At 36.2% G+C, this 24,012-nt stretch overlaps 1 protein-coding gene across 31 annotated transcripts in view; it reads left to right on the plus strand.

The window, feature by feature from the left end:
• Positions 1-24,012, plus strand: part of PKHD1 (PKHD1 ciliary IPT domain containing fibrocystin/polyductin) — a 524,425-nt gene that overhangs the window by 220,570 nt on the left and 279,843 nt on the right. For 30 of the 31 annotated variants that reach the window (XR_016234007.1, XR_016234005.1, XR_016234006.1 and 27 more), the window contains 4 exons: positions 3,445-3,557; positions 6,430-6,535; positions 11,333-11,467; positions 20,881-21,016. Coding sequence is in view for 21 of the 31 variants with exons in the window: in XM_089333174.1 (XP_089189300.1) it covers positions 3,445-3,557; positions 6,430-6,535; positions 11,333-11,467; positions 20,881-21,016 (490 nt within the window). In the remaining 10 variants the exon portion in view is untranslated. The remainder of the gene's footprint in view (positions 1-3,444; positions 3,558-6,429; positions 6,536-11,332; positions 11,468-20,880; positions 21,017-24,012) is intronic. The other variant, XR_016234014.1, reaches the window with a different exon arrangement.

Below are 24,012 nucleotides of genomic sequence, written 5' to 3' on the forward strand. Positions count from 1 at the left end.
TGAATAAATAATGAGGAATGACTGTGTATTTTCAAATACCCAGTGTAAGAGAGCTTTTGGGCCTCCTTGTGAATAATAAGCTAATATTAAACAAGAAGCATAGACAATTGTGTCAATAGTCACTGACCAGGTCCTGGCCTTTGCCTGCTGGCCAGGCTCCAGTTCTCAGAATAAACTCTGACCTGATTCATGCTGCCTCAGAGACTGAAATGGCCCATTGGGCATTGGTTTCTCCTTCTACATGAAGCAGGGAGTTGAGTGTTGTTGGTTTAAAAATGACCAATGAGGGTACTTCAAAAATTTTGTGAAAGATGGAATTAAAAGGTAGCAGGCATTTTCCAAAATCTTTTTGAAAACCCCTGGTATTTTAGTTTTTTTTCCCCCAATATTGGGCTTTGCTTGGTCCTGTGTGTGTTTCTGTATGTATTCCTTCTGGAACATGTGGTGCCTGCAAAAGGCAATAGGGTATTTAAGTTTCTTTTTATCTGCTGACTATAGGTGCAAATTAAAAGCTTAATTGGACTTTATGCTTCATGAATGTACATGATATATTAACTTCTGCAAAGTATGCTGTTTAGTATATTTTGTCCACTAATGGATAGGCCCAGCAAATGTTTATTCTGCCATTGACTTACGGGCAGGACTTTATTTTGTGTCGACATTCATGTTTCATCACTGCACCCTATTTTTGGCATCCTTATTCTGGGTTCTGTCTTCATGCCTCTACCCTAGGCTATAATCTATGACATTTCCAGGATTGGATTTAGATGGAACTGGCTCTAACCATTATTTGCTTTGTGGCTTTGGGGATGCTACTCAACATCTATGAGCTTCAGTCTCTTTGCTGTGAAATTGTAATAACACATAACTCAATGAATTATTGTAAAAACAAATGAGACTCTAGAATCTGGTTTTTGGATTATAGTGGCTTTCCTCTAAATCTTCACTATGGTTATTATTATATACTTGATCATAACTTAACAAAAGATTAATAATAAAAACAAAGAAAATTATTCAGCATAAACATCACTTGTAGTGAACTAGGAAACTTTTTTCCCAGTAACCTTATAACAAATTTCATCCTGACTTTCTAGGTTTCTGTCCTCTTTCAGTTTTTAGCAGTGACTTCCATTTTCAGTGTGTTTCCAAAGAAACTCATGCCAAGCAAGACACCAGGAGATGGAATCATTCTAGTATCCTTCTCCTCTCTGAACATCACTTTTGACCCTTGGTAACTAGAAAGTATAGAATTATTTTATCAGTCATCTCTGGAGAAGTTGATCTCATATTGTGGTCAAAAGATCACCTGCAGCAGAACTAGCAGAACACCTTTTAGTACTCAAGAGTGTAGAACACCAGCTCCATCCCTTCACTATCACCTCTACCACCTACTCAGTGAAATCTATAGGTTACATATCCTCAGGGTAGGGTTGCCAGATGGAATATATACAGAACTCCTCATCAAATTTAAATTTCAGTATGGAACACATCCCTTATTGGTATAAGTATACCCCATTCAGGATTTGGAATATACCTATATTAAAAATGAATTTGTTAATATGAAATTTAAATTTTACTGGACATTTTATTTTTATTTGCTACATCTGGCAGTTCTACCATGGGTGCTCGCTGTGTTTTAAGAAACTGTTCTATGAGGATACTTACAGAATAGTCCCCACTAAGCCTTGTTTTTAGACAGGTATTCAATGCCTTATTGGGAGGCTCAGTGTCCTTCCTGCTCCCCTTCTTCTTTTCTGTGCTTTGGTGCCAGTGTTCAGGATGACCTCTCCAAGCCCCATCATGTGTACACGTAAGACCGAGTTACTTACAGTGAGAATACTCTAGGCATCCTTTGTCTCACACAACCAGGCCATGCAAAATCCCCAGGTGACAGGGAACAAGCCATGTAGAAGGCTCTGGGACTTCTTTATCCCCATAGCACAAGTTGTAGGCCTGAGGAAGGTTGAGCAGCCTGTTTCTTGACTTTGATTCTGCAAGTAGTTGTGGACGTCTTGGCCTTGGGTCAGGCACTCAGGCTGAGAGAGACAGACATAGGCAAATACATAGGAAGTAGATAGGCATCTTGATCAATAGCCCCTTCATTCCTGCTGCTAAAAGCACCTCCCTACTGCAGCAGCCCAATGGGACTCCCAGTTGTTATCAGAGTTCTGTCCTCCTGATGGTGGAGAGAGGAGAAAGGGCGTGGATTCCTCTGAGATGTGAGAGGGTGCCACTGAGAGGACTTAGATGTAATTTAGGAAAACATAAATAGAAACTTCCCTAAAACAGCCAATACAACATTTGTCTTACTGTCTGGAGTTGAGATATTGCAAATTCAAACACCTACAGGGACTAGGCAGGCATCCAAAGTGAGTGAAGCAGGAAAGGAGGCAACTATGGTAAAATAATCCCTAGTTCAAGAAGGCAGACCCTTATTTCCAGCTGATCAATGGCTACATCACAGGAATCTGGGCTCAGAAAAAGCTGAACATCTGAATGTTTATATGAAGTCTGCTGATATTAAAATATAAGAAACAATAAAATTTGTTAGAAACAAAAAATAAACACTGAAGTGGCCAACAACAATAAATCTGTATATGGTACCAGACCTGTCAGAAAGCCAGTTTTCTAATCTGTCTTACAGTATGTTACATATGATGAACATATTTTAGATACTTGATAATTTCATTGTCCTCAACTTGATCAGAATTAGATCTCAAAACTCTATGGTCCAATGGAAAATTTAGATTTTATGTGGATATGTAAAATACATTAAATTATTTAGATAGTAAGTCCTATAATGAAACGTGTGGGTGATTTAATAATGTAATTAAGACAAATTAATTAAGTACTTTTGGTTGTATTTGAAATCAGCCACTGTGTCTCAGAATTAAGCCATGGCTAGTGCAGTCATGTGACCTTTAACTTATAGCCAAGAAATTGATTTATTCAAAGGAATGGACAGAATATTTTATGTAGCCTTGGCTTCAGGATAGGAAGTATTCAGACAGCTTATGGAACATGCACATATCTTTTAATCCTGGTTTTTCCATGAATTTTGTGAAGTATCCTCATTTGTCTTTTCCTTGGAAAACCACTGTACTCACTACTCACATATTTTTGAAGGCACTGGGGAGATGAGGAGGCATAGATTAGATGTCACAGGTAACCTTCTCACCATGAAGGCTAACAAGGAGGCTTTGACATGAGTTAGTTATTGTGATAAGCAGGTTAAAATCTAGTTGAACTTCCTGGAGGAAGGAGAATGAAGAGTGTTATTTTATTCTAAGAGGGGGATAAAAGAATAAATGGGTCCAAAATAGTTTCAGTATACCTCTCCATAAGTGAATAAGAAAGTAGAATGGCCATAAATGAGAACCTTTCTTTCCATGAACATTATCATATACGGAATAACTATTTATAAACTGTCTTTAAATTCTGCAGGGAAACAGAGTATGTGCTGCTGGTTATGGCTATTTTTTCCATCTTGTGACCAAGCGAACATCACAAGCTCCACTTCTCTCCTTTTCTCAGAATGTTGCACATTCTTGTACAAGGTAACTTTGGGGAAATTCATCTCTATTCTGAATATAAGGCTTATGAGTTAGAATTTTTCTCTCAAGTACTCACAAAGAAGGTGTAGCTTTTGGCATTTGTTATATAGTCTCTATATATTGTTATAGAGAGCTTTTTGTTTATCAATCATATTTATTTTAATGTACACAACTTAATAAAATTTGGAGATAAGTATATACCCATGAAACCATCACTAAAATCCAAGATAAAAGCATGTTTCTTGGTTCTAAAAGTTTTCCTCAAGACCTCTTTATTTTAGTAAGAACTCTTGACATGATATTTAATCTGTACATTTTTAGGTATTGTTAAGTATAAACATTATACTGTATAGATCTCTAAGATTATTCATGTTTTAATTCTAAACCTAATATCCTTTATCTAATACTTCTTGATTTCCACCCACTTCCTCAGCCCCCAGTTCCTAGAAACCCATTCTAATCTATGCTTCTATGAGTTTGGGTATTTTAGATTTCTTATAAAAGTGATATCCCGTAGCATTTACTCTTCTGTGCATGGCTCAGCTCATTCGTTATAATATTCCCCAAATTCACCTATATTAAAAGAAATATCAGAATTGTCATTTTCTTTAAGGCTGAAATATTATATTGTATGTAAATACCAAATTTTCTGCATCTACTCATCTGTCCATGGACACCTAGGTTGCCTTCATATCTTGGTTACTTTGAAATAATTGTAGGCATTTTTGATTATAAAACTTTAGTAGTGAAAGGTGTCACTTAAGAAGGTAGCAAGATAGAGTGTACCTTTTGGGACCAGAGAGAATTCAAGAGGGAGAGACGTTAAACTTCCCTGAGATTAAGACTGGCTGACAGAGCCTCTGAGACACTGGTGGGCCTGACTCAGGAGCAGAGAGATGGCTTTGGAGAAAGGCTCCTTGCCTGTGACTTGCTCTCTGTAAAATGAGAAGAGATTTGTTGAAAATCATTGCTTTGTAGAGGGCAAAGCTATCTTCTAAGAACAAGAGCACAGAGAAACAATGTGGGGTCGGAGATTTGGAAAGCATGGGATAATGCCAACTCTGGAGTTACTCAGGCCCTGATTCAAATCCTGACTCTACTCTTAATAAATTCTTGGAAAGCACCAGGAATATAGTAGGTATAAATTATTGAAAACTATAAATAATAATAATAATAATATTAGTAATTCTGCTATGATGAAAAGTGAGAAGAGGAATGGAATAAAGATTAGGAATAATTCCTAAGCAATGGTGAAGTCCCAAGTGAGACTGGGGGTTAGTATTTGTTTAATGATATTATTAATGACAATGAAAATTTTATATAGTGGCCCTTGGGTAAAGGAAGAAAGTATCCAGGGTATTGCAATTGTAGGACAATTTAGGCAAGAAAAGTTGAAGGAATGACATATGCTGGTATCATTCTCCTACGAAGGAATGGATTTAAAGGTGCTGATAGAATAACAGGGTCCATGTCCCGGAGGGCTAGGCAAAGGTCAGCAGATTAAGTGATAAACCTAGAGGTGGCTGGTAGAACAGCAGGGAATCATAACAACCCCAAGGCCCAGAGCAAGTCACGGAGGTTAACACAGTAAAACGGCTGAGATGGGAAGCCACAGTCATAGATGATGACCACAGATATTATCTATCTCCAGTCTCCTGTATTAATTATTTTATATCTGAAATGGAGTTAATATCTAGAAAAATAAATAATAAATTAATAATAAACTAAATAATAAAATAAATAAAATAATAAACTCAACAACTCAATAACAAAAAAATGCCATATAACCCAATTAAAACTGGGTGATAGACCAAATAGACATTTATCAAAAGAGAATACCTAAATGGTTAAGAAATATATTTAAATATGCTCAACATGACTATCACACACAATAGAATGGCTAATATGAAATACATGAACTTTGCTCACCTTAGGTAAGTAAAAATTCTTTTAAAAAGATCAAAAAATTAACAAATACTGAGAAGATGTAGAAAAACTTTGGCAGAGAGAATATAAACTGAGACAACCTTTAAAAAAATAGAATGAAGTTTCCTCAAAAATTTAGGAGTAGAACTGTGATGCCATAGTCTCACTAAATGTTTTATACCCAAAGGAAATGAAATCAGTATGTTGAAGAGATATCTGCACTTCCATGTTTATTGCAGCACTATTCATAGTAACCAAGAAATAAAGACAATCTAAGTGTCCATCAACTAACTTATGGACAAAGAAATATTCTCTTTCCCTCTCTCTCTCTTTCAAACACACACACAGAGATGCACATATGCACATGGTGAAATACTATTTAGTCACAAAAAGATGAAATCTGGTCATTTGTGCTTGATGCAACTGGAAGACATTATGCCAAGTGAAACAAGCCAGATACATAAAGACAATTAATATATGATCTCACTTTTATGTGGACCCCTACAATTATTGATCTCATAAAAATCATTATAATAATAGTGGTTAACAGAGGCTGAGGAGAGTAGGAAAGAGGGAGGAGAGGGTTGGGAAATGTGGATCAGCAATGTTAACTTACATAGGAGAAATAATTTCTGGTGTTCTATTTCACAGTAGGATGAATATGGATAATAATGTATTGCATATTTCAGAAAAAGCTAGACAGTTTTGCATGTTGTTACCACTAAGAAATGATAAATGTGTGAAGAATTAAACATGCTCACCATGATCTGAATATTACACAATGGTAACTATCAAAACATCACACAGTACCCCATAAATATGTACAATTATTATGTGCCAATTAAAAAGTAAAAAAATGTGGTAAAATATTTTGTATTTTCTAATGAGAAAAAGTTAGGAGTTGGAAACATAGAAATTGGCTCATTTCATTCTTTCATTACCTTTCTAGGTGTGGTCTGTTTGTGTATCCTGAATTTCAGCCACCTTGGGATAATGGATCTGGTCCTACCCTGTTCCAAAACTTCACAGTTTGGGGAAGTGCAGGTGGTGTCCAAGTGAGTTTCTTTAGCTTTTCTTTTTAAAATAAAAGCTGTCATTTTCTTTCCCATGGCCATTTATTATTCATCTCTATTTCAATAAGGACAATGTAGCATTACAGCAGAATCCCAGTTTTAAAGAGCCAGTGACATCTGAAGTGTGTGTGGAATAGTTGTTGAATGAACAAACTCTTAGCTAGTAATCCAGGGGTAGATCATTTCCTCTTGTGGTGACTTTCTGACAACTGTAATAGAGAACAATAGGATCACATACAACCAAGAGGGAACATATAGGTGCACCCATTGTTTCCTTCTTATCCCTCCTTAGAAATAAGAAATAAAGGCTCAGAAAATAAAGGGACTTATTGAAGATCATACAGATTGGTAACACAATTAGGTACAAATCCCAACTTCAAATATTATGCATTTGATACCCTAATATCCTGAATAATACATGTGTCAATCTTAAGACAAAGCACTGTTCAACATTGGAATACAACATGCCAATGCCATTCTTGCTTACCTGAAAAAAAAATCATGTTTAATCATTTAATTTTCATTATCACAATAAATTTCTTATAAGGAAGATTTTCTTGCTCATTAACAACAATAGATAAAAATTATTCAGAGACACTGTTTAATGAAATTCTGCTTCTGAATTAATTTTTTTTAGATTCCACATATAAGTGACATCACATGGAATTTGGTTTTCTGTGTGTGGCTGAACAACACAATATCCTCCAGGTTCATCACTGTCATGGCAAATGACGAGATTTGCTTCTTCTTGGAAGGATAAATAATACCCATTGCATATATATGAATATTCTACATTTTCTTTGTCCTTTCATCAGTCGATGAACACTTAGGTTGATTTGTCTTGACTAATTTAATAATGCTGCAATGAACCTGAGAGTTCAGAATTCTCTTTAGCATAATGATTTCATTTCTTTTGGATATACCTAGTAGTGGAACTTCTGAAGCATATGGTAGTTTTATTTATAATTTTTGAGGAAGTAAATAATCATCTAATCTCAAAATGTCAATTTTGCTAGTATGCATTACTTTTTTCATAATCTATTAGTTACCACAGATCAGGGAAAGCATATTATATTTTTCTTTTTGGGACTGGCTTATTTCACTAAATATAATGGTTTTCAGTTGTGTACATTTTGTTGCAAAAGACAGGATTTCATTCTCTTTTATGACTGAGTAGTACTCCATAGAGTATTTATACCACATTTTCTTTATCCAGTCATCAGTTGATGGACATCTGGGTTGATTCCATATCTTAGCTATTGTGAATTGAGCTACAGTAAACATGGGGGTACACAAAAGACTTTCATATGCCGATTTCATTTCCTTTGGGTAAATTCCCAGGAGTGAGATGGCTGGGTCATGTGGTGGATCTATTTTCATATTTCTGAGTATCTCCATACAGTCTTCTACAATGTGATAGTTTACATTCCTACCAACAGTGGAATAGAGTACCCTTTTCATCACATACTTGCCCTCATTTGTTTGTTGATTTCTGTATGAGAGCCATTCTAACTGGGGTGAATTGAAACCTCATTATATACTTTTTTCATTTCCTTGATGGCTAGTGATCCTGAGCATTTGTTCATGTGTCTGCTGGCCATTTGAATTTCCTCTTTTGAAAAATGCCCATTCAAGTCCTTTGCCCCTTTCTTAACTGGATTGTTTTTTTGTTGTTGTTGAGTTTCTTGAACTTTTTGTAGATTCTGGATATTTATCCTTTATCAGTTGCATAGTTTGAAAAATTTTCTTTCATTATATATGTTGCCTTTTTACTTTGTTCAGTGTTTCCTTTGCAGATCAGAAGCTTTTTAGCTTGATATAATGCCATTTGTCTATAGTTGCTTTTATTGCTTGTGCTTCTGGGTTTTTTTCCAAGAAGTCTTTGCTCATTCCAATGTCTTGTAGTTTCCCCAATGTTCTCCTAAAGTAATTTGATTGTGTCATGTCATAGATTTAGACCCCTTATCCATTTTGAGTGCATTTTTTGGTAAGGTTTAAGGTAGGGGTCTTGTTTCATACTTCTACACGTGGAGATCTGATTTTTCCAGCACCATTTGTTGATGAGACTGTCCAAACCCCAGTGATTGATTTTATATCCTTTGTTGAAGATTAGTTGGTAGGTTGATTTATGGAGTTTCTATTCTGTTGCATTGGTCTACATGTTTATTTTTGTGCCAGTACCAGGCTGTTTTGGATATAACTGCCCTGTGGTATGTTTTGAAAGCTAACATTGTGATGCCTCCAGCTTTGTTTTTGTTGTTTAAGATTGCTATAGGTTTTCAGGTTCTTTTATGTTTCCATATGAAATTTAGTATCTTCTTTTTCTACATTTGAGAAGAATGTCATTGGCATTTTGAATGGGATCACATTGAATCTGTAAATTGTTTTCCATAATATGGATGTTTTGGAAGCTTCATTCTGTTACCCATAATGTCTGTACTAATTTAATTTCCACCAATTGTGCACAAGGCTGCCCTTCTTTCTGTATTCTTTCCTGTACTTACCTTTTGTCTTTTGGATAATACAGTGATGTATCTTTGTGGCTTTCATTTGCTTTTCCCTGATGATTAGGGATATTGGACAGAAAATTCCTATTGTATATGAATTTGCATTTAGAGTTTGAGAATCCCTAATCTGAAAATCTGAAATCCAAAACTTTTTGAATATTGGTGTAAATCCATAAGTTGAATATTACATACCTTGTACACTAAGATATGTATGAAATTATCTTCATCGTGCTTAAGATTTATATGAAACATAAGTGTAATTTATGCTTAGCCATCTTTCCATCCCCAAGAAATTTCACTATGGATGTGCAAATATTCCAAAAGTTAAAAAAACTCTAAAATCTAAAGTATTTCTGGTTCCAGACATTTGAATAAGAGATACTCAACCTGTATCTATTTGAAGGTATTGATAACTAATACTTTACATTTTCTCACTTAACAATCTTGGACTCTGTGTAGGAGGTATGCCATTATTGTATTCCATTTGTAGATTACACTATCTAGGGAAATGAATTACTTGTTGATGTCATTTGATAAGGCTATTTGGCCCTTCTGTTTATGGTTAAGAGTTGAGAAAAATGATCTTTGCCATGTCTCATAAATGCAGAGTGATTCTTTTAGAAGAGAGTAAAATGAGAACCCACTTTTAAAGTTGTATTTATGACAAAAATAGATACATTTCACTACCATATGTTGGTTTCCCTTTAAAAGCAGCTTCCACGGCTAATGTTATTTTTTAGGGTGAGTATATTTGTATATCAGTGTATTGGAGGATCTCTGTAATTAAGCAACAACTGTAAGGGAAACTTCAAAAAATTGAGGAAACTTGAATTAAAAGAATGTTTATTTTGGTGCCTCAAATTTTTGAAATCCATACATAGGATTTTCATAATACATATTTTTTGTTAACTTTAGGAAGGCTTCTTGTATACATTAATCTAAAAAATTGATATCAAAGTGAAATTCCCTTTTAATTCCATTTTTTTTTTTTGTTTTGTCAGGCAGAGTCAGACAGTGAGAGAGAAAAACAGAGAGAAAGGTCTTCTTTCCATTGGTTCATCCCCAAAATGGCCGCTACAGCCAGCACGCTGCGCTGATCCAAAGCCAGGAGCCAGGTGCTTCCTCATGGTCTCCCATGTGGGTGCAGGGCCCAAGCACCTGGGCCATCCTCCACTGCCTTCCCAGGCCACAGCAGAGAGCTGGACTGGAAGAGGAGCAATGGGGACAGAATCCGGCACCCCAACCGGACTAGAACCTGGGGTGCCGGTGCCGCAGGCAAAGGATTAGCCAAGTGAGCCATGGTGCTGGCCATTGTTATCAAATTCTTGTTCTCAAGTTATCATTTTATACAATATCTTTTTTTTTCAAATTAATATCTAGGTCTACTACTGAACTATCATTTTATGAACTATTTAAAAATAACATTTATAAGCTCTTTTTATGAATGTTTAGTTCCATACATATGGAAAATATAAACTATTAAATTCTTGAAAATTCAAAGATCAACTAACATATAAAATTAAAAAAGTATGATAAATTGATGATGCCTTGGTCTTACTTAACGGAAGACTTCAAGGTAAAGGTCTAAATGGAAACATGGCTTAATTCAGTAGATTTTTGTTTTGTTAACTGCTAGCTCTGACCTTCACAATGATATATAAAATAGTTTAAGAGAGTCCTAGGGAAAGTTAGATGTGTTGCTTTAGACTACCAGAGCTAAGTGAAAACCAAGAACCGTGTATACTAGACCACTGGGATTCTTTCAGCTCTACTAGTTAACTTTGTTATTATTTGACCCCTGTATATGCTTCCAAATATATGTATACACACACACACACACACACACACACACCCAACATCATTGAGTCCACACAGATGAATATGTAGTCATGCTGAATGATGTACTCTTCTTTGAAAACTTCTTTAGATACAGTTAATATACACTATGCTGAGGGAAATAATAAGCACAGTTCTTGAATGTTGTATTTCCCTCCACTAATTTTGTGTGATTGGCCACTGACTATTTTACACATATTGAGAATTCATCTTTTTAATGTATTGGTTATTATGGAGATGAATGAAAAATACAGAGGTGGTGTTACCAAAGGGGCTAGTTAGGGTTGAACTTATGGCGACTTTGGTATGCATGTACTGATATTGAGGGACATAAGCTACTTAAATATTTTATAGCATTCAATTTATACTTAATAATTAAAGAAGTCAGAAGTCAGTAAGAATCACCAAGTTTCAGACTTTCGCTTTTATTTTATAGATTTTTAGAAGTAGTAACCTTCACCTGAAGAACCTCCAAGTGTATGAATGCAGAGATTTTGGAATAGACATCTTGGAAAGTGATGCAAATACTTCAGTTACTGACAGCTTGTTAGTGGGTCATTTTACACACAAGGTAAGTGCCTTATTGCGGTTATCTTAGGCTGTCCAGCAAAACAGAATCATATGTGCTAAGCTGCTTGATGATGTATGATATACAATTCTAATAGCATTCTTTGGTGAATCTTGATGTAAGTTGTAAAAGTTAAAGGGGCTTTTTATTAGTAACAGTGATGATATTATTAATAAAATTCAAATAGTATCAGGGTTTCAATGTTATGAAAGCATATAAATTATAAAGATCATGGGTAATTCATAGAAGTTTTATTTGGTTGCAATTTAGAATTGTTATTTATACAGATGCAATAACAAACCTAATAATTTATCTTAAACTAAGGATTGTGAAATAGCATGATTCCATCTTATTTCTCAGCTCTATAGTTTGCCAAATTTCTACATCATCATTTGTTCAGAGTCCTTCCTCCAATTAGACTATACTTCAAATTGGGTCATATAAATTTACATGGTGTATTGCAGTATATTGAGATTTTCTATGTGATTCCCTAATACTTGCCTAAGTGCAGGTTTCTCTCTGATAAAAATCAGACTGAAGATGACTTCACCATTGCATGGTCAGGGTACCAACTCCCTAGCTGAGAAACCCTAGTTGTCTTTCAGGGAGGTCCGTGGCTGCTATTGGTCTCTTAGGATTCAGATCTGTGGTGGCTTCCTTGGGTTCTTGTTTTCATAAAAATAGCATGTATGTGAATAATCACGTTGTTGTGAAAATCATATATGGAAGAGACCTACAGTATTCCTGAATGCATTGTCCAATTGAAATATACCTATTGACATTTATGCTTTTATTGGACATTATAGCTACAGATATATACTAAGAGTTAAAAACAATTTATTAATCACCCTCATTTTCCTATATTTAGTTTTCTTATTTAAATCTCTTTTTAAAAATATGAGAGAGAGAGAGAGAGAGAGAGAGATTGAGATTGAGATTGAGATTCTATCTAGTAGTTTATTTCCTAAACATCTGCAATGACCAGGCTGGGCTGGGGAGCCAGAGCCAGGAGCTGGGAACCTACTACTGCCTTCCTGGGTGGGGATAAGAGCAATAAGCTGGAGTAAAGATCTGGAACTGGGAAATGAACCCATGCATTTCAATGTGGGACATGATGTATCCACCACTAGGCTAAACACCCACTCCTAAATCTCTTTTGAATCATCATTTTCAGGAGTTTCATACTTGACAGTTCTTACTTTCCTCCCAAGGATTACCACCTGGAAGGTTAATTCAGACTCTGTATATTCCAAGTTTCCAAGATAGGATAGCACCTAGCATGTTTCTGTGATGCTGGTAGATCCAAAGCCTTAACATTTCCCAGAAAAACTTGAGTGTAGATTCTAAAAACAAAATGCTCCTCAAACTGTGTAACCAACTGTCCTGGTAAATTAGTGTTGCAGTGTCTTAATTGATGTTAAATAGACATCACAACTAATGGGAGAGTGACATTAATTAAATTATAAATTATGACAAAAGGGTACTTATCATGAGAAAATCAAAAATAATCATACCCCTGGGGTGTGAGTTACCAGGAATGCAGTGTAGCTGAGGGCCTTTCTTTAAGAGTCCCCTAATAGAAAATATTAAATAGTTTTGTTCTAGGTGTCTCAATGCTGATTTGTCACCCAAATATTAAGACCAGGCAGTTTCAGAGTTAATTGTTACCTAAGAGATGATCTAGTTAGAACACTTTAATTTATAGATACGGAAATGGAAGTTTTGGAAAGTCTAATGTTAACTCAAGATTGATTCCTAGTTTTATGGAACTAGGACCACGACTGGCTTCAGACTCTTGGAAAATGACTAAATGGCTTTGGCAGTGGACATTTGTTGGTGCCTTTGGCAGTATTCCTTGAAGTACTATTCATGAAAGGCTAGCCCCAAAAGAGTGTGTGGGAAAAGAAATTCATTGGATAATTACATTTAGACTGAGCTGTTTACTATACCCTCTATTCCTCAAAATCTCCAGCACTTCTGGAGATCTAATGTATAACATAAGAAGTGTAGTTAATAAAATTATATATAAAATATATATATTTTATAAAAATATATTATATATATAAAATATATATTTTAGCTACTATAGTCACACCCATAAAATAATCACAATGTGAGATTACAGATCTGTCAACTTGTTTCCATATAATAACTATTTTACCATCTGTATGTGACTTATAACATCATGTTTTAAACCTCAAATATACACAGTAAAATTTGTAAAACCAAGCAACAAAAATATTAAAGGATCTGAGAAATTCTAGTGTTAAAATAAACAAAGAATAAAATTATCCATATTATTTTCGGATTTATGTGGTAACCAATTAATTGCCATTTGTCAGTTTAAGAAGAAAATTCCTAACCTCTCTGTGCAATTATGATTTTAGTCTTTATCTTTGTGCTGTGCATTTAGATATCTTTATCTTTTATGCTGTGGTTTTAAAAATCAAGATTTTTAGAGAATTCAGCTTATCTGTTCATAGACCACCCATCCGCATGTAATTAGTAGTATAAAATGATCAGTTTAAGTCATATCCTAAAACAAACATCTGTTTCTGGAAGAATTTTTTTAATTGGATGATATTTCTTTGTCCTATAAACTTACTTGTATATATGTTGATACACTTATTCTCAATATTACCTTTACGTCACTACAGATAGAAAAGTTTTCAGTGAGGATAGTTTTATTGAGAAGAAACGCAATACAGCATTTCTGTATATCCAGGTTTATTGGGCAGTATGTTTAAATCTGTTTTCCCAGAATTCCATCTAAATAGTGACTCCCTTCACACTCAAAAATATCCTGGTACCAAACATGAAATGGTTAATAAAATCTAGCAAAATGAACTCAAAAATACATTTACTCAATGCCAGACACATATAATTCAGATTTAGTTTTTAGCCACACGGATTCATTCTGTGGCTTTTATTTAAAAGTTGGAAAAAGAATTTTCACATATTGGAGTGTTTCACATATTGGAGTACTGTCTGAATTGAGGGATTACAAATTCAATTTATATTTTTGGGAAGAGTTTTAAAAGGAGTGTGAACATCAGCAGATTCTCTAATCTGACAGCCAGGACTGCAGAAGTGCATCATCCCTCACTGTGTAGACCTAAATAGCTTCTACACCTGAGGACAGGTCAGGAAGTCATTTTGGAACAGTGGAATTTTTTTAGAGTGGAGTAGGTGGGTAGAGTATGTCAAGTGGACAGATAAAGGATTGACACATTTAGCAGATCCTTTTTAAAATAATTCTGTCAGTTCTTTCTTGTGTGTTACCTCTACAAAGTAAATTATACATTTAGTTTTTAGTGACTTTTTTTATTTTTATTTTTATTTTTTTGACAGGCAGAGTGGACAGTGAGAGAGAAAGAGACAGAGAGAAAGAAAGGTCTTCCTTTTGCCGTTGGTTCACCCTCCAATGGCCGCCGCGGCCAGCGCGCTGCGGCCAGCGCACCGCGCTGATCCGAAGGCAGGAGCCAGGTACTTCTCCTGGTCTCCCATGTGGTGCAGGGCCCAAGCACTTGGGCCATCCTCCACTGCACTCCCTGGCCACAGCAGAGAGCTGGCCTGGAAGAGGGGCAACCGGGACAGAATCCGGCGCCCCGACCGGGACTAGAACCCGGTGTGCCGGCGCCACAAGGCGGAGGATTAGCCTAGTGAGCTGCGGCACCGGCCAGTTTTTAGTGATTAAAGTGTTAGTAGTAAGGAGAAGGATTTGAATATCAAACTTGTTTAGTTTTGATGATTTAACCTTTCTTTATGAAGAGTTAATTGAGTTATTGATACTGTGAAACATATTCATTTGATTTTGATTTTTGTACTTGAGCAAATTTTTTTGCTATTTAATATTCTACTTGAACAAATTTAAATATTCAGCCACGTATGTAACCTTCCCCCACCCCCTACTAAGGAACATTAAGACTTGCCAGAGATAAGGTATACCTGATATGTCAATTGTGAAATCCAGCACCTGTTAAATTTCACTTCTGGAATGGAATTTATATACATGTATTGGTACTTGCAATCTGAGGGAAGTCTTGAAGTTTTGATATTTCCCAGAGGTCAAGGGTAGAGGGAAACATTCTTCAATGTCTTATGTAGGTTATTATGACTATTAAAAATGTAGTCTGTAGCACAATTGTGCCAATACTGGTTTTGTGACTATAATCCTAGGCACGTAGAACCAGGGCCTCTAACCCACACAGGCAGAAAGCTGCATGGTGTATCCCAACAAATACCAGTTTGTCTGGTATCGTTCGAGCCTTGCTCTGTTGAGGGGACTGTCAACCGAACATTATGTCTGCTGTAACTTTGATGAACATTCCATTTTTTGTTATTTATTACTAGTATCTCTATTAAAGTACCATTGTAACAAAAAAAATCTTGATTTGGGTTTAAATTATGGTCACCTTGCTTTTGGAGATATATGCAGGATGAATGTGTTTTTGCTGTTATTGTCATTAACTTGAGCAGATGCTGCTACTTTAAAAATACCGTATTCAGACCAACAAATGTGAGATTGCCTCATTCTTCCTCCCGTCTCTGAAGAGGTGATATTCCATTTTCACTTGTGGATATGTCTTGCTAAATTTAAACCTTTCATCATTTTGTTTCTCTAAATTCTATTGTAGCATCCCTTTTCTTCTCAGTATTCTTGCTCTCCCTGGGAGAAATCTCATTTTCTCTAGTGATTTCAATAACCATCCACATGCTGATGTCTCACATAGGTTTGCATTTATTTTTACTATCTTATTTTGTGCTTTCAGTCTCCAATTCATTTTCTTTCTTACTTTTTAAAATTTTTTCCTAACTTGATTTTTGCTTGCATTGCATAGTATATTTGCTAGTTCCTCATTTAAAAGTCATTCATTTTGTTCTGATTGATTTGATTTTGATCTTAAATTTTTAACATGCCTCTTGTCTTAACAAAACATCAGCTGTTAAATTTTACCAGCGCCACAAAGGACATTAAACTTCTTTAACTTCTTGCTTTACTTTCCTATCTTTTATGATAATTTTCTCTAGTATTTGGTCCCTTTTTAAAGTAAATTTTTTTAAAGATTTATTTATTTCTTCGAAAGTCAGAGTTACACAGAGAGAGGAGAGGCAGAGAAAGAGAGAGAGAGAGAGAGAGATCTCCCATCCAATGGTTCACTCCCCAGTTGGCCGCAACGGCCGGAACTGCGCAGATCCGGACCCAGGAGCCAGGAGCTTCCTCCGGGTCTACCACAGGGGTGCAGGGGCCCAAGGACTTGGGCCGTCTTTTTACTGCTTTCCCAGGCCACAGCAGAGAGTTGGATTGGAAGTGGAGCAGCCGGGACTAGAACCGGTTCCCATATGGGATGCTGGCACTTCAGGCCAGGGCATTAACCCACTGCACCACAGCACCAGCCCCTAAAGTGCATGTTTTAAGGTGAGATAACATTTATGGAGAAAAGTACACACACCAAAAGAGGCAAGCTTACTGGATTTTTATAAGGCAAATCAAGCATGTGTATATCACCACATGAACTAGGGCATGACCAGTTTCACCCCTTCAAGGACCCTTCTGTTCAACCCACCCCATAACTCCCTAGGCAAAGGAGAGGTATTGTTCAGACCGTTATGAACGTTAATAACTTTCTTTTGCTTTTGAACTTTTATGATTGGAATCATATGGAATGTAACTATTGTATGTTTCTACTTTGGGACAACATTGTGAGATTCACCCATTTTTTGTGTGTGTTACAATAATTTATTCTAATAATTTATGTAGTATTCCATGTCATGCCTGTTTTATTATTTCATTATTTTGCTTTTGATGTTTATTTCCAATTTTTAGTTATTATAAATAATGCTATTAAGCACATTCTTTGATAAGTCTCTTGGTGTTCATATGCATATTTTTCTGTTGAACAAATGGCAACTTGTAACATGTCTGAGTCACAGGATACTCCTTTAGCTTTAGTGGGTAGTGTCCAGCAACAGCCCAAGATGTTGACTCCTGCACCTGCAGATATGAGAATAATTTCATAGCTATATTGTGAACTCTCTCTCGGCCAGTATCCTGGAGATTTCCTTCCTGTCAGTAGTATTGAAATTCCTACTCCTGATTTCCATGTTTTCCTCCTTCTAGTCTAATTTCCCATTTGGTTAGAGTATAGCCTAAAGTAATTTTCTGAAAAAATGACCAACTATGGACGGTAAAGTTTTTGAGCTACATCTGGGGACCCTTTATTGATAGGTTATGGTTATGGAAGACTGGGTTACAGTTCACTTTGCCTTGAAATTCTGAAGGCAATATTCCATTGTATTCTAGTTTCTAGTATTGAGGATGAATAATTTTGAGACACTCTGATTCTGAGTCTCTAGGCAACCTTTTGTATTTTTTCTCCTGGAGAGCTCTGAGTTCCTTGTCCTTTCCCATGGTGTTTCACAATTTCAACATGATGTACCTTGGTCTGACTTTGTTCTAATAAAAATGTTTTTAAGAGCTGGATGTGAACTTCAGTCTGGAAAAGTATATCTTTCCTTTCTGGTACGTTTTATTCAAGTATTTCTTTGGTAATTCTCTCTTATAATTTTCTCTTTTCTATTTCAAATATTATTTGGATAGTGGACTTGTGGGTTTGTATTCCTAATATTCTTTGCTTCTTCTGAATTTCCATATTTTTGTTATTGTGTTCTACTTTCCTGTGTATTTCTTCAATTTTTTTCCTATTGAATTTCTTATTTCTGCTCTTCTAGATGTATTACCTTTTTCTTTTTTGAAAATCCCATTTTAGACTTCCTTTTGTTTCATGGATATAATATGCTTGTTTCTCTAAGATTGGTGAAGATTGTGTTTAAGTTGTGTAAGTTTTCTTCTGATTCCTTTATTACATTTTATCCACTGGTTCTGTTTTCTGTTGTTTGTCTTTTTTTTTTTTTTTTAAAGATTTTATTTAGGCTGGTGCCATGGCTCACTAGGCTAATCCTCTGCCTGCGGCACCAGCAACCCAGGTTCTAGTCCTGGTTGGGGCGCTGGATTCTGTCCCGGTTGCTCCTCTTCCAGTCCAGCTCTCTGCTATGGCCCGGGAGTGCAGTGGAGGATGGCCCAGGTCCTTGGGCCCTGTACCCGCATGGGAGACCAGGAGGGAGCACCTGGCTCCTGGCTTTGGATGCAGCGCGCCGGTCGCAATGCGCCGACCAAGGCGACCACTTTGGGGGTGAGCCAACAGAAAAAGGAAGACCTTTCTCTCTGTCTCTCTCTCTCTCACTGTCTAACTCTGCCTGTCAAAAATAAAAATTAAAATAAATAAAATAAAAAAAGATTTTATTTATTGGGACTGGCGCAGTGACGCAGCAAGTTAACGCCCTGGCCTGAAGCACTGGCATCCCATATGGGTGCCAGTTCTAGTCCTGGCTGTTCCTCTTCCAATCCAGCTCTCTGCTGTGGCCTGGGATAGCAGTGGAAGATGGCCCAAGTCCTTGGGCCCCTGCACCCACGTGGTAGACCCGGAGGAAACTCCTGGCTCCTGGGTCCGGATCGGCGCAGTTCCGGCTGTTGCAGCCAATTGGGAAGTGAACCATTGGATGGGAGATCTCTCTCACTCTCTCTCTCTCTCTGCCTCTCCTCTCTATGTGTAACTCTGACTCTCAAGTAAAAAATAATAAATCTTTTTTAAAATATAAAGATTTTATTTATTTATTTGAGAGGTAGAGTTACACAGTGAGAGGGAGAGACAGAGAAAAAAAAGTCTTCCTTCTGTTGGTTCGCTTCCCAAATGGCCACAAAGGCTGGAGCTGTGCTGATCCGAAGCCAGGAGCCAGGAGCTTCTTCCGGGTCTCCCATGTGGGTACAGGGGCCCAAGCACTTGGGCCATCTTCTACTGCTTTCCCTGGCCATAGCAGAGAGCTGGATTGGAAGAGGAGCAGCCGGGACTAGAACCGGCGACCATATGGGATGCCAGCGCTGCAGTTAGAGGATTAACCTACTGTACCACGGTGCTGGCCCCTGGTTGTCTTTTTTTGTCCCTGTTTTTTATATCAGAGGCTCTGGTACAAATTCTGGTGTTCCTCAAATGAACAAATAGTTTTAACAGTGAAGCCCTAACAATTTGCATGGAATCTGTTGAAAAAATTTAGTGGAAAATTAAGCTGGAAGCAGTTTTTGTTTTTTTTTAGGATTTGCTAAACATGCTTTTTTTATGTTAAGTACAATAAAACTAACTTTTCTTATCTTTGTCTCTGAACTTGAGCACAGTTGTGAAGCTATAGAACCACCACCACTACAATCAATTTCAGCATAGTTGCATCAATCCTAAATCCCTCATGTTCCATCTTCATATTCCAAAACCTTCTCTTCTAATATCTGACAATCTCTGATCTATTCTCTACACTATAGTTTTGTCTTTTGTCACAATGATATAAATGAAACCATGAATCACTTTTTGAGACTGGCTCTTGCTTCCACATGACAAGTTTGGGATTTATCCAACTTGTTGCATATATAAGTATTTTTTTCTTTGTTATTGCTGAGTATTATTGTACTACAGGGGTATAAATAGTTTGTTTATCTATGGGACATTTGAATGGCCTCCAGATTTAGCGATTACAAACAGAGCTATTATAACAATTTGGGTAAGGATTTTTATGAATCCAAGTTTTCATTTCTGTAAGATAAATATGTAGGAGCTGAATTGCTAGATTACATTATAAGAGTATATTTAAGTGTTTGAGAAATTGCTATATTGTTTTCTAAAAGGGCTGTCCCATTTTGCATTTAGCCCAGTGTATGAGAGATTTACTCCTCATCCTCATCAGTACTTGCTGTTTTCACTATTTTGGGGTCTTATTTTGTACTTAATTTTCATTTACCCAATGAATAATGATCTTAAACATTTTTCTGTGTATTTACTTGCCGTCCTTATATTCTCTTTGTTGAAATGTCTTTTTAAGTTATTTTTCTGGTTTTTAAATTGAGTTTTCAAGGAAGAGTATTTGGCCTGAGACATCTGCATTCCATATTGGAATATCTAGATTTGAGTCCCACTTTGCTGCCAATTCTAGCTTCTCACTAATGTGTCCACTAGGGGCAGAAGGTGATGGTTCAAGTAATTGCACTCATGTAGGATACCTGGATTGAGTTTTTGGCTCCTGGACATTTGTGGATGGGAGGGCTCTCTGCCTATCTGTCTCTCTGACTCTCTAAATAAATAAGTAAATAAACAGATACATACATACATACAGAAAGATTGAACTGCATTCTTATTTTTCTTTCTATATTTTGCATACATATACTTTGTCATATATGTCATTGACAAATATTTACTCCTAGTCTAGGGCTTGTATTTTTGTTTTTATTGTTCCTTTTATTCTTGCATCATGAATTGTATTTCATTTGGCAAGTTCTCTTATTTTTATTTTCCTTTTTTTCTGTTAAATAACAGGGAAGCCTGTGCATGTCATCTGGGATTAAAACTCCAAAAAGGTGGGAACTGATGATTTCTAACACAACCTTTGCTAATTTTGATCGCATCAGTTGTGTGGCCATCAGAACCTGTTCAGGGTGTTCTCAAGGACAGGGTAAGTTGTTTGAACAGATAGGACCAATGGCAAATAAGGCCAATAATCAACAAAATATGATAAACAGTGACAAAACCTTTGTGACTCATTATTTATTTCCATTATAAGATTATATCAGAATTGCCCAAATCTAAAAAAAAATAGTTTGGAAGGACATGTCCTCCCATTGTGTTTCTTTGTGTCCCCATGCTCCTTCTATGATGGTGTCCATCACATTCTATCATGATGCTGCTGTGTCTGTTCTGGGTTCTGTGTTTTACAGAAGTAGAGATCACATCTCTCTGGCTCAGAATTTGATTATAGTAAAAGAGAATCTAGTGTGTATTAGGCGTTCACTGATTAAATTAATCAGTGATGTTGGATGAGTTGACACATGGGCATACACTAACCTGAATACAACATTTCCTGCAGGAGCCAGAGTTCAGGTAGTTAATGTACCTGCCAAAAGCTTGATGTGTGCATGAGAACCATAGGAATTTTTGCTTACTTGTTAACCACACTCAGAGGTGATGAGAAAATCCTTAGAGATCTCATGTGCCAAGGTGAAAAGAGGTAGAGCTCAATCTAGTTGATTTGATCATTGTAAACAGCCAAGCAACTAATTCAAGTAAATATGCTCTTGTGGTTTGAATCACCAATTGAGATAATTGTTTTTTTTTAATTAAATGAATAATCAGCAATTCTCTGCTTTACTTTTTTTCCCCTCCTCTGTGGGCAGAACCAATAATTGCTTTTATTTGGATAACATCTGAACTTAAGGTTGTATGAATAATAATAGTAATAAGAAATGCCTCATGGCAGGTGCTTAAAAATCACAATTCTTTCATAGCTTCACCATTTCATATCATTCATAAGGTGCTGAAAATAATCACAAAAAAATTAAAATTTAAAATATTTTTAAAACATCAAAAATTTTTAAAAAAGATTTATTTAATTTTATTTGAAAGAGTTAGAGAGAGAGGTAGAGACAGAGAGAGAGAGAGAGAGAGGTTTTCCATCTGCTGGTTCATTCCCCAGATGGCCACAACAGCTGGAGCTGTGCTGATCTGGGTCTCCCACGTGGGTACAGGGGCCAAAGGACTTGGGCCATCTTCTACTGCTTTCCCAGGCCATAGAAGAGAGCTGGATTGGAAGTGGAACAGCCAAGTCTTGAACTGGTGCCCAAATGGGATGCCAGCGCTTCAGGCCAGGGCTTTAACCCACTGTACCATAGCGCCGGCCCCCACACTACTCTTTATGAACTCGAATTCTTTGTTATTGGATGATCTGGGCTAAATCACCTCTCCATTTGCTTAAAAACTGTTTGTGGGGTGGGCATTTGGCACAGTGGTTAGGTCACTGCTTGGAATGCTTACATCCCATGTCAGAATTCCTGGTTCTAGTCCTGGCTACTCCACTTTCAATAGAGCTTCTTACTAGTTTACATCTTGGGAAGTAGTAGATGATGGTTCAAGTACTTGGGCCCCCATCACGCATATGGGACACTTGGTTTGAGTTCTAGGCTCCTGACCTTGGCCTTATCCAACCCTGGCTATTGATGGCATTTGGAGAACAGGCCAGTAATAGAATCTCTCTATATCTCTTTCTGACTTTCAAATTAAAAAAAAAAAAAGAAAATAAATTAAAAAATTTTAAAACGCTGTCTATTCCATGGTATACTTAAGAAAGAAACTGGGATGAGGAGAGTACAAAATTTTAAAACACATAGCCCCTATTTTCCAAACTCTTGATATAAACTGAAAAATAAATGTCTAAGCCTGCCATTGTAAGAAAGAGTGATGATTGCAATGCTAGAGGATTGGATAAGGTGGAGTGACTATAGAGAGAGTATTAGGTGAGATTCTCAGGGAGGTGACTCATGAATAGTGTTTTTAAATGTGAATAGGAATTTATAATGGGAAATTGACAAAGGGAAAGTTTCCACATATTAGGGACAGCTTATAAAAAATAGAGATTTCAAAGAACAAATAGTGCCACAGGAATCATATCAAAGTACAATATGCTCAAGGTGTAGAACTGCAGGTGATTATAGTATTAGATGACCTAGGAAGTTATAAGAGATGGATTTTTGAAGTCTTTTATGCTTGACTTAATTTACTACATGTACTCTATTTGGATGTAGAATGAAACCATTAGTCTCTTATACATTTTACAGCTATCTTTTAAATTTTTTAATGTCAATGCAATTTACTCTAATGCAAAAATATATGATAAAGTTCAAAATCAACATGTTACCACACCCAATTTTATTCATTTTTGAGAAAAAAAAGAAAATTTCCAATTTCAAAGGAGAACACACCACTTTTAGCTAGATTCTAATATCCTTCTTAGGTGATCAGTTTAATGTCAGACTTACCTTTCCATCAGTTTAAGTCTTGACTTTTAGGGTAAAACTTAAAAAAAAAACAAACTTGAATTATTACCAAACAGGGTAAAGCTTACATGAGGCCAACTATAAGTTAGACGTCAAATTTCAGGAAATCAGGTATGGCTCAAAAATTAAGATAATCATAATAATCATGCATATCAACTACCAATGTGCTGTCATTGCTACTCAAATGTACAGTCATCTGCACTTATTGTTATGTATAATACAACAGTATGGTAGTATATATACTTGGAGATGTGGACTTAATTTGTGCTTTTAGTGCCATCAGGGTATGAATTAGAAGACTCCTGCCATAGTTTCTGTCTCATCAGTTTGGCTGGTAGTACCAAAGAATCATGTGGCATGTGTGTTGAAGATTGCCAAGATGTACAGCCCTAAAGCTAATTCTGAGAAAGTGTGTTATTGCTCAAATGATTAATTGAAGGCTGCTTTTGAGGGTAAATGTTTAAGTGTAATATTAAAGATATTTTGATGTAATGAGACTTACTATAGAGGAATAGAAGTCAGCAGATAGAAAGATAAACCATAGAGCCTTTAATGTTTAGTATTCAGTGTTGTCTATTTCTGCTTACCCCTAGATCACTTTCTTAACCTTAGTACTTTAGGA

The sequence above is a fragment of the Oryctolagus cuniculus genome, chromosome 5 (genome assembly GCF_051225735.1).
Source record: "Oryctolagus cuniculus isolate XC-2025 breed Fujian yellow rabbit chromosome 5, ASM5122573v1, whole genome shotgun sequence".
Taxonomy (NCBI): domain Eukaryota; kingdom Metazoa; phylum Chordata; class Mammalia; order Lagomorpha; family Leporidae; genus Oryctolagus; species Oryctolagus cuniculus.